At 38.7% G+C, this 12,203-nt stretch overlaps 1 protein-coding gene across 1 annotated transcript in view; it reads left to right on the forward strand.

Moving 5' to 3' along the window:
• The window catches only part of LOC132823399 (A disintegrin and metalloproteinase with thrombospondin motifs 2-like), a 235,926-nt gene that overhangs the window by 186,946 nt on the left and 36,777 nt on the right, over positions 1-12,203 (forward strand). The window contains exons 10-11 of the mRNA XM_060837195.1: positions 7,467-7,580; positions 8,293-8,438. Of these exons, the coding sequence (XP_060693178.1) occupies positions 7,467-7,580; positions 8,293-8,438 (260 nt within the window). The remainder of the gene's footprint in view (positions 1-7,466; positions 7,581-8,292; positions 8,439-12,203) is intronic.

The raw sequence follows: 12,203 nt of genomic DNA on the forward strand, positions 1-12,203 counted from the left end.
ATTAAATGGTAGGTACAACTAAGACAGATCTTACAAATTGTCTAGGAAGCCCATTCAACACATGTATCATTAATCTCAGCCACAAGTCCTTCAAACATGTCTTACTCATAAAGAATTTCAGTTCCTTGTAAAGTTTTGTCTGATCCTTCGTCAACAGCAGCTCACAACCAATCGAAACATGGATAGAGTTTTAACCAAAATAAAGCACACGTCTGCTAAATCTCCTCAACTCTGTTCATGATTGTCTAGATAGCGAATTTTATTTTCATATACTGGAGACAACTTCAGCAACACAATACTTGCCACTTCATAACTGCCAGATCTAGATTCATCTTCTTCAGCCTCCCTGTACCACAAACTGGGATCATCACGTGAGCTCTGATTGTTTTATGTTCTTAAGTATGGTGTCAACAAGCTTCGGTCTCCCCAGAGATCCTGGTTCCATCTCTGTTTCAATTACTTTCCTTAGAAACTGGGAACTTCAGTTTCCTTTCTCTGTTAACGTCTGTCTGAAAAGATACAAGATTTGAAACCATATTTAGAGTGAAATTCACGTTAGAATATTTTGTGGCTAAATTATTAGGGCAGTGAATAGTCTTGGATAATAGCATGTAGTTGGTTGAGTGATTAATTGCAGAGGTTCCTAGACTATGAAATTTTAGGCAATGGCACTCCAGTTTCTAATTATGAGAACATAAATGTTTTGCAGCACATTTCATAAAAAAAAAATCATTGCATTAAATTTTTCAGTATAGAGTTGAAAATAATCAAATTTCCTTCATAGTTTAGCAAATCTAAACAAATAATGGTTCTGGTCCAATTGGCAGTCTTGTCTCAAGATTCGAGTGCTGATTCTTTTTCTAAGGTTACATCCTGCTTTCTGAAAAACATAAGAGAACTGCTAAGCATGCACAGTGCTTTTGTATCAGTGCAGTACATTTTGAAGAAAACCAAAGAGCCTGACTTTGAGATGTCAGTACTTTATCATTCAATTATTTGTGAAGATAGATTAACTATAAGAAGAACTCTAATTGCACCTGCATTACACTATGTCCCATTAAGAAGTAGGAACTACAATGGGGCCAGAATACCAAATGTGCTCTGGATTGTTCCCAACTTGTGCATACCTTCCTGAAGAGTATACATTGTGAGCCAGTCACCATTGCCTTTCTGGATAGGAACCTTTAATGGAACTGCACCAAGAAAATACAAAACTGCAATGAATCTACACACAATTACATGTCTGAAAGATATCTAGTCACAAGGAACAAATTCATTTCACTTCAAAACTGTCAAGTTATACTATTATAAGTGTGCATTTCTGACAAGACTATAACTGTGATGACTCTTCATTACAAACTTATATACAATATAAAATTCATTTTGAACAAAATTCAGCAAAGTGTAGTCTGTATAATTGTGAGCTGGGTTATTTTTTGGCATCAATATCCTTCAGCAATTTTCTATCTGCACACATTTTAAATGAGCATAAATGATTCTGTGCATAAGCTTAATGAGCTGACTATAATTAAAAGCCATTATTGTATAATTATCCAATTCTTCAAAACCTTGCATTGTTTTGATGTGAGGATACGGCTGTGGCTCATTTTGGCAGCAAGTTCAAATTATGCCTGTCAATTTTATAAAATGCTAACATTAAAAGTATTTGATATTGTTATGACCAGATGAAGAGAGGAAGTCAACATGATCATTTGCAACAAATATTTTAAAATTTTTGATACACAGCTATCACACTTAAATTAGAATATAATTGGCTAGAAAATGAAACAGCAAATTCCCCAACCCCTTTGAAAAATAATAAAATCATGATGTCAAACGTATAAATAAATACTCTCAGTAATGGTGACCATGGCAAGTATGGTTGAGAAATCTCACATGTCCTTCAGGGAAGGAAATCTGCAGTCCTTACCTGGTCTGGCCTACAGGTAACTCCATACCCACCACAGTGTGATTGATTCTTAACTGCTCTCTCTAGGGCATTCAAGGATGGATAATAAGTGTTGCCTTTGCCTGTGAAGGCCATTTCCCCTCAACAATTTTTTGAAAGTTTTAAAAGAAGATTATGGACAGAGAGAATAAAAGTTATGCAGTTTAACAATCTTTGGAGCCCTTAAAGCATTAGAATCTGAGAGCACTGCTGTTTAATTGATGACTGATATTCTTAACAGTGGCGAATATTGTAGATAAATTTGAGTTCTCAATGAATAATTGTTTCCCCAATATACATTTGACCTGAGTGGTGTTTTCCGTGATAATAAGTGAACCATAAGACGTAAGATAGAGGAGCAGAATTAGGCCATTCAGCCCATCGGCACTGCTCCACCTTTCAATTATGGCTGATATGTTTCTCAATCCCACTCTCCTGCCTTCCCCCCTAACCTATGATTCCCTTACCAATCCAGAACCTTTTTAATCTCTGCCTTATTTAGAGTCAATGACTTGGCCTACATAGCCCTCTGTGGCAATGAGTTCCATAGATTAACCACGTTCTGAATGAAAGAAATTATCCTCGTCTCAGTTCTAAAAGGTTGTCCCTTCACTCTGAGGCTGTCCCCTCAGGTCTTAGTCTTTCTTACTAGTGGAAACATCTTCTCTCTGTCCGTCTATCCAGGCCTCTCAATAATCTGTAAGTTTCAATCGAATTCTCCTTCATTCCCCCTTGAGTATATACCCAGAGTCCTCAACCATTCATCGTATAACAAGCCCCTCATCCACAAGATCATTTTTGTAAACCTCCTCGGGAGCCCCTGTAAAAGCCAGAATGTCCATCCTTAGGAGGTTCACCAGGTTGATTCAAGGGATGAAAGGGCTGTCTTACGAGGAGTGGTTGAATAGCTTGGGCTCGTACTCACTAGAGTTGAGAAGAATGAGGGGGTATCTGATTGATGTATATAAAATGCTAAAGGAGTTTGATAAGATGGATGTTGAACAGATGTTCCCCCTTGTGGAACAGTCTCAAACCACAGATCATAGACATAGAGTGAGAGAAGATCTGTTCAACACTGAGATGAGGAGAATCTACCTCTCTCAGAGGAATCTGTGGAATTCAGTGTCCCGTAGTGAAGTGGAGGTAGAATGAATCAACAGGTTCAATAAAGAAATAGATATGTTTCTGATGAAAAGCGGGTGAAAGGACTATGTGCTGCAGGCAGGAAAGTGGATTTGAGATCAGGATAAGATCAGCCATGATCATGTTAAATGGCGGAGAAGACTCAAAGAGCTGAATTGTTTAGTCCTGTTTCTAATTCCTATGTTCTTATACAGTGCCCAAAACTGTTCATGTCTGCTCAGGGGAAGCACCACTGCATCACATCACCAGGAGCCCAGGTTTGATTCCAGCCTCGGGTGACCGTCTATGTGGAGTTTGCACATTCTTCCAGTGTCTACATGGGTTTCCTTTGGGTGCTCCGGTTTCCTCCTACAGTCCAAAGATGTACAGGTTAGGTGGATTGGCCATGCTAAACTGCCCATAGTGTTCAGGGATATGCAAGTCAGATGGATTAACCTTGGTAAATTAGGGTTTACACCAATAGGGTGGATTAGGGTGGGATGCTCTTCAGAGGGTTGGTGCAGACTTGATGGGCTGAATGGCCGTTTTCTGCACTGGTGGGATTCTATGATAATATTCTAAATGCACTTTGATCAATGTCTTAATAAATCTCAACAGTACATCCTTACTCTTGCATTCTAGCACTGTTGGAATGGATGCGAACATTGCATTTGCCTTCCTAACTGCCAACTGAACCTGCATGTTATCCTAAAGAGAATCTTGAACTAGGGCTCCCAAGTCCCTTTGTGCTTGAGATTTCTGAAGCCTTTCCCCATTTAGAATATAGTCTCTACCTCTATTCTTTGTATCAAAATGCATTACCTCACACTTTCCTACATTGTATTTCATCTGCCACTTCTCTGCCCAGTTTCCAAGCCTGTCCAAATCATTCAGCTGCCTCCCCACTTTCTCAGCACTATATGTCCTTACACCTATCTTTGTGTCATCTGCAAACCTAGCAACAATCCCTCAGTTCCTTTGTCTAGAAATGTTAATGTCTAGAAACCTTTGTCTATTCATGTTAATGTATAACATGAATAGAATACCAAAGCAGACGCCTGTGTAACTCCACTAGATTTAGTTTTAGATTTTTTTTATTGTCACATGTATTCATGCAAAAGTACAGTGGAAAATGAATAATGTCACCATAATGGCACCATCTTAGGTACAGAATCATAAGAGCAAGGGAGAAAGAAAGAACAAAGTTAAAGAGCCTTTAACTTTGATATTTATGTCATCATTGTTGACAGGATTAGTGCCAGAAGATTGGAGGATAGCAAATGTTGTTCCCTTGTTTAAGATGGGGAGTTAGAGCTTTACTTTGTGGGTAAGGTGTTGGAAAAGGTCATAAGTGATAGGATTTATAATCATCTGGAAAGTAATAATTTGATTAGGGATAGTCAACATGGTCTTGTGAAGGGTAGGTTGTGACTAACTAACCTTTATTGAGTTCTTCGAGAAGGTGACAAAACAGGTGGATGAGGGTAAATCGGTTGATGTGGTTTATGTGGACTTTAGTAAGGCATTTGATAAGGTTCGACACGTATGCTATTGCACAACATATGGAGTTTCGGGATTGAAGGTGATTTAGCAGTTTGGATCAGAAATTGGCTCGCTGAAAGAAGACAGTGGGTAATGGTTGATGGGAAATGTTCATCCTGGAACTCCATTACCTGTGGTGTACTGCAAAGATCTGTTTTGGGGCTGGTGCTGTTTGTCATTTTTATAAATGATCTGGATGTTGGGTGTAGAAGGATGGGTTAGTAAATTTTCTGATGACACTAAGGGAGGCAGAGTTGTGAATAGTGCCAAAGGATGTTGTGGGTTACTGAGGGACATGGATAACATGCAGAGCTGGGCTGAGAAATGGCACATGGAGTTTAGTGTGGAAAAGTGTGAAGTAGTTCACTTCAGAAGAAGTAACAGGAATGCAGAGTACTGGGCTAATTTTCAAATTCTTGGCAGAGTAGATGAATAGAGAGATCTGTGTTCAGGTGCATAAATCCCTGAAAGTTCACCCAGGTTGATATGGTTGTTAAGAAGGCATATGGTGTGTTGACGTTTATTGGTAGGGCGATTGAATTTTGGAGCCACGAGGTCATGCTGCAGCTGTACAAGACACTGGTAAGGCCACTCCTGCTTACAGTTCTGGTCACTGCATAGTAGGAAGGCTGTAGAAACTTTGTACAGGGTTCGGAGGAGATTTACTAGGATGCTGCCTGATACGGAAGGAAGTTCTTATGAGGAAAAGCTGATGGAACTGAGACTAGTTTCATTGGAGAGAAGAAGGTTGAGAAGTGACTTAATCGCGACGTATGAAATAATCAGAGAGTTAGATAGGGTGGACAGTGAGAGTCTTTTTTCCTCTGATGGTGAAGGTTAACACGAGGGGACATAGCTTTAAATTGAAGGTTGATAGATTTAGGATAGATGTCAGGGGTAGTTTCTTTACTCAGAGTAGTAGGGGTATGGAACGGCTATCTGCAACACTAGTAGACTCGCCAAAGTTAGGGCATTTAAATGAGCATTGGACATACATATGTATAATAATGGAACTGTGTAGGTTAGGTGGGCATCAGATTAATTTCACAGGTTTCACAGGGCCTGTACTGCACTGTAACATTACAGTAATTCTTAACAGTAAGTAGAAAAGTAAAGAAATAAAGGTAAAAGTCAAACATCACAGGTTTTCAGAAGTGCTTAGCCATGTTGGGACTGGACTTCCTACAGGAACTCGATCTCTTTCTCTTAGCCATGCTTCTCCACTCAGTCCATTCCAGTAGTCACCAGCTGTCATCTTGAAAAAAGATCCTTTTATCCCTATTCTCTGCCTTCTGTCAGTCAGCCAATCCCCTATCTATGTCAGTACCCTGCCCCAGTTACTCAGCCCTATTTTTAACCATGCCTTTCCAAGTATTCTGCAATTTCATCCTTAATAATGAACTCAAATCTCATCAATGACCAAGGGCAGGCTAACTGGCCGGTAGTGTCCTTGTCTTCTGCCTCCCTCCCTTCTTAAATAGAAGTGTTACTTCAGTCATTTTTCAGTCCTGTGGGACCCTCCCAGACTCTAGTGATTCCTGAAAGAGAAAGAGAAAGTAACTCCCAGTTCTTGTTTACAAATCCATGGTTCCTTTTCTCTTTTCTATTTTTCAAAAGTAGCTGTTCAAATATAATTCAGGGTGTATTTATGAGTCTAACTTCATTATACTTCCAAGCAGCCAACCAACTGCCCAGCATTTCCTTTCCCAATATATTAAATTATGATATGAGTGTGAATAAAACAGAGAATATACATTTGAATCATTGAATCCCAACAGTGCGGAAACAGGCCTTTCAGCCCACCAAATCCACACCATCCCTCCGAAGAGTAACCTACCCACACCCATTCCTCTACTCTATTATCCTTTATTTACCCCTGACCTAACCTACACATCCCTGAAGACTATGGGCAAGTTAGCATGGCCAAGTCACCGAACCTGCATGTCTTTGGATTGTGGGAGGAAACCAGAGCACCAGAGGAAACCCATGCAGACAAGGGGAAAATATGCAAACGCCATACAGTCGCCAAAGGTTGGCATTGAACCCAGGCCAAGATTAGAGTAGTGCTGTAAAAGCACAGCAGGTCAGGCAGCATCCGAAGAGCAGGAATATTGATGTTTCGGGCAGGAGCCCTTCTTCAGGGATTGAACCTGGGTCCCTGGTGCTGTGAGGCAGCAGTGCTAGCCACTGAGCTGCCTATTTGACATTAACTCGGTCACTTGGTGTTGATGGGTTTGGATCAAAATTATAATTTCCGTGTAGATAGTTTTCAACGTGAGCCTCATGAATCTTGCCTCAGTGTCTGATCAGGTGACCATTGCAGCCATTTTAGATCCCTGTGTAATCCTTTTTAAAAAAAATTGGTCCACGAAACCGGTATAACAATTAGATGATAGAAGTTAAGATTTGATTGTCCATTTTTTACTCCTGTTGAAGCAGTATTTAAATTCCTCTATGAACTTGCAATTAGTGATAATTGTTACAGCGCATTTGATGATAGCTAGAATATAAATTAAGGACTATAATTTAGCAAGTTTTGAATGATCTGCTGAGTAAATCCACCCTGTATGTATATGTTAAATATCTAAAAATTGTGCAGATTTTTATTTCTGTTACATGAAAGTCCTTCAGTCAATGTCTTTTGCAATATTATACCGTCTTTTACTTTCAGAAAAAATGCGCATGGAAGTTTGCATCCTTAGATTACCAAAGAAAAATTATCACTCATAGTTAAGTACATTATAAAAGTCATGAAACCATCTTCAATTTTTTTAAATGTGCAATTTTATATTATGTGACAATATTTATCAGAAATGTATTAGCATCCTAAGCACCCTTTCATTTGTGGTTTCAGTTTCGTACCTTTGATCCCTGCAAGCAGCTGTGGTGTAGTCATCCTGACAATCCATACTTCTGCAAAACCAAAAAAGGTCCTCCATTGGATGGGACAATGTGTACACCTGGCAAGGTAAAGTCATATATCCAGTCGTATTAACCTAGCTCTACGTTTTTCTTTTATATATGGTCCTATTTAGTTTTCTCATACAGTAGCAGACATTTTGCAATTTCTAAGGAGTTATTTCAGATTTTCTGTTGGAAAATGTAACTTTGAATTCAAACTGAGTATGATGAATACATGATCATAACAAGTGACAAGATAACAAGAGACAGGCCATAGCTGTGGCCAATGTTCAAACAACTCATTAGCACTATTTCTTTCAGTTTTTACAGTAGATATGGGCAATTTCATTGCTGTGTATTGCAGTAAGAATGACGCATCTTAACTCAAGAATGCAATGTCAGAACAGATTTCTATGATCTTCATCACTAACATAATCCAGTGAGATTATGCTGAGAGCAGGAAAATAATTTCATGACACGAACATGCTCGAGTTCTGTGAGTGATAGCAAGCCTTCAAGTTTGTAATTAATATCTGAACCCTGAGGTGAAATTACTTAAAATGACTCCTGTTTACCGTTAATTTTTTTTCTACTAAGTACTTTGAGTTAATGTAGTATGTTATAGTTTCATTTTGTTATTACTATTGACCTCTTTATTTTGCTAGCAGCAGATATTGTTGTTCACATCCAGGGTATCGAGTTCACTTAAAAATGTGATATTCTGAAGGGACGAAATTAAAAGTTATGGCTAAGTTGTGTAATTTAATTTTGCTTTCTAGCATTGCTTTAAAGGCCACTGCATCTGGCTGACTCCTGACTTATTAAGACACGATGGAAACTGGGGGACATGGAGCAAGTTTGGATCTTGCTCTCGAACTTGTGGAACTGGTGTACGTTTCCGGACACGCCAGTGCGATAACCCATTGTAAGTAGGTTTTGATATAAATGATTAGTTACATTTTATCATTGAGTGTGATTGATGCAAAATTGAAATTATTGATATACAATAAAACCTACTTCTCCTCTGTGTAGAAGTCACCAATGCCATTTTTTGATCCAGCTCAAAAACTACTTGCAATGGAAATTGTTACATGAAATAGATAACTGAATTTTTTTTTTAGTGATTTGTGATACTATTTCCAGTCTACAAAGTAAAACTACTCAATGATTCATTAATTTGCCCTGATTTTTGCAGTTGGCAACAAAGTGATAACACTTGCCTTTGACCATGAAGGAAGCTGCCCATAAAAGCCCAACTATTTCTGTGGCACTGATTTTATCTTTCCTAACTTTAGCATCATCAAGAAGGGTAAACAGCCAATCACAGTATAATACACACACAGCAAACAGGCTAGAAAGCAAAAGCCCATATTTTCCTTTACATTTTATTAATTTTATAAGGAGTGAAATAATTGATTAGGCCAAAAAAGTTGTAATTGAAATTGGAATTACTTTTATTGTCACATGTACTCACATAGAATCATAGAATCATAGAGATGTATCGTGTGGTCCAATTCATACATGTCGACCGGAAATCCTAAATAAACCTAGTCCCATTCGCCAGCGCTTGGTCCATATCCTTCTAAACCTGTCCTATTCATACACCATCCAGATGCCTTTTAAATGTTATAGTTGTGCCAGCCTCCACAGCTTCCTCTGGCAGCTCATTCCATAGGTACATCACCTGCTGCATGAAAAGGTTGCCCCTTAGGTCTCTTCTAAATCTTTCCACTCTCACTTTATACCAAGCCCTCTCGTTCCGGATTCCTCCACTCCAGGGAACTGATACTTTATCCATTCCCCTCATCATTTTATAAACCTCTGTAAGGTCACCCCTCAGCCTCTGACACTCGAGGCTATTCAGCCTCTCCCTATAGCTTAAACCTTCCAACCCTGGAAACATCCTTGTAAATCTTTTCTGAACCCTTGCAAGCTTCACAACATCCTTCCTACAGCAGGGAGACCAGAATTGCACAGAGTATTCCAATAGTAGCCTAACCAATTTCCTTTACAGCCACAACATGACTTCCCAACTCCTGTACTCGATGTACTGAGCAATAAAGTCCAGCATACCATAAGTAGTGTAAAAGATCTACAATTGCCACTTATGGCACCACTTTAAATACCAAGATACCTTGGTACAGATTCTTCAATACAAATTTTCATGGGAAGAAAGAAAAGAAATAAATAAGAAGTCCAGCATAAGACTACAGAAAATTAGCTTGGATTTTTCATCAGGACATTAACCAATTAAAAATTAGTTTTGCAGGGTCGGAGAGAGTCTTCAATGGTAGTTACAAAATTATTCACCATTGACAAAACCAAGCTAGAATTTATAACTTTACATTTTTTTAACACTGCTTTCTTAGAATAAAAGGGCAAGTTCTGTCATTAGATTTATAATTATTTGCATACTGTGGAGGCTTCAACAGCATACCCGATGCCGCATCGAAGTGAATCATAGGATCACTACAGTATGGAAACAGGCACTTCAGCCCAACAAAGAGTAACCCACACAGACCCATTCTCCTACTACTCTACATTTACCACAGACTAATGCACCTAACCTACATATCCCTGAACACTATGGACAATTTAGCGTGGCCAATTCACCTAACCTGCACATCTTTGGACTGTGGGAGGAAACTGGATCACATGGAGGAAACCCACGGCAGACATGGGGAGAATGTGTAAACTCTACACAGACAGTCACCTGAGGCTGGAATCGAACCCGAGTCCCTGGCATTGAGGCTGACAGCAGGTTCTGAATTCTATAATTAATTGAGAACATGCAGAATCTAAAAGTCGCAGTGAGGTACAAAGGAGTAAAAATGGTGAGCACTGACAGTTATATTGTTACTGTAAAATCAAAATCTTGCTATAATTAAAATAATCTGGTCTTGCATAAACTTTAGATTATGCTGCAGTGAATAAAATCAAAGAATGTGTATCTTTACTGTTAAAATCATTTGATTTAATCGTAGAATTTTGATGTCCTTCAGTAAGAAAAGAGCACAATGCAAAAGGCAGGATCTGAAAACAGAATAAAATTAACTGTGAACTGAGCCCAAAACTGAAAAATGTGTTGCTGGAAAAGCGCAGCAGGTCAGGCAGCATCCAAGGAGCAGGAGAATGGACTATGAACTGCGCCTGTCCTTTTTATAAAATAATTTAATTATCTTCTTTGTTTGGGTCACGATAAATCAAGAATATAGTGGCTTGGAGTTTCCACGTAGCTTATCTCGCTTAATTCACACAAAGACTTCCAAATGAGTGCAAATTCTAATTCATAATAGATTCAGCACAAATTGAGTTAATGCAATTTTTGCGCTAATTTAAATAACACCATGTTGTGAAGAGCTCCTTCACCCCTCCCCATCCTATCCAGAAAATAGCGCAGGCCCTCGATCCAATTAACTTACACTTCGAGTTTCAACGAAATGTGTCCACTTGCAGGTCTTTAATTAGTTAAGCTGCTGTTTTTTAGGTACACGGACATTGCATCTTATAACAGCTCTTAACTTTTGAAAAAAATGAGTAACTGACTATAAGGCTTTTAAAAATGTTTTGTTTATTTAAGATCTTTTAAAATCAGGTTACTCACATGTGAATATTTTGAGTGAAAATGTTTATGCTTTGTTTGTGGTGAAAGCATTTCCAGCTGTGCTAATGAAGCTGTGTTCCTGCTCTGAAATATATAAATATATATAATTTTCTTTCTTAAAATATATTCTAAAATGCTACTCAATTGCCCTCTTCTTAGCAAGACTTAATGTAGCAATATATAGATAGGTTGTGCAGAAACTTGAGCAAAAGATTCAATTTGTAAACTTAGCTCACTGAATATGCCGAAATTGTAATCACTCCTCTAGTCCCTCCCTACACTTATCTCAGTTAATCTTGTTTTACTGCTCCTTCATTCACCTTTTCTTCAGCTTCCCTGTTGCTGTTTTCTTTGGGTGGTCTCCATTTTACATCTTCTCTGATTTCTGCCTGGCTCACCCTTCCATCAATTGTTCTTTTGGTTGGAATGCAACAGACAGGAGACCAGTCACAGGCTGTAGCCATACCTTGGTGTGGTATCTGCAATGAATCCTATAAAGACTACGTTTACTTTTGGCAGGTATGGCACTTTGGTCAGGGAGAGGAACCCATTCAAGGCTATAATACCAGTATATTACTGACAACCCAAGGTTATCACCTAGGTCTTTTCCTAAGATTTGAGGCACAGACTGCTTTTTGTAAGTGCAGATTTAGAAATTATTGGAAGGATATGGGATTCGTTGAGGAGTGCAAGATTGCATAAACATTGGAAAAGAATGTGTCAAAAAGAACTGGAAGGGTTTGGTGTTATGAAGTGTATTAGTAATAACTCTAGCTATCTTAAAGGTGCCAGTCAGAGTTTGAAGAGTTCTGTCAGGAAAATCACATTAAGACTGAGTGCACAGATACAGGCTCAGATTATAACCATATAGAGAATTCTAAGTTTCACTCAAATCCAGTTTATCCAGTTTGCACAGGGGTAGGATTTCAGATGGTTCATAGTTTACACATGCTTACTTCATAAGGCGCCTGGACAATTAAATGTAGTTGCTTTCACTTAAAATGGATTTTGCACTCCCTAATGTCTAGAACCCAGAGTGTGGAGACTACGCCAAGTCAAAGCTAGTCTGTCCTCAGTCGATTCTTT

The sequence above is a fragment of the Hemiscyllium ocellatum genome, chromosome 16 (genome assembly GCF_020745735.1).
Source record: "Hemiscyllium ocellatum isolate sHemOce1 chromosome 16, sHemOce1.pat.X.cur, whole genome shotgun sequence".
NCBI classification, from domain to species: domain Eukaryota; kingdom Metazoa; phylum Chordata; class Chondrichthyes; order Orectolobiformes; family Hemiscylliidae; genus Hemiscyllium; species Hemiscyllium ocellatum.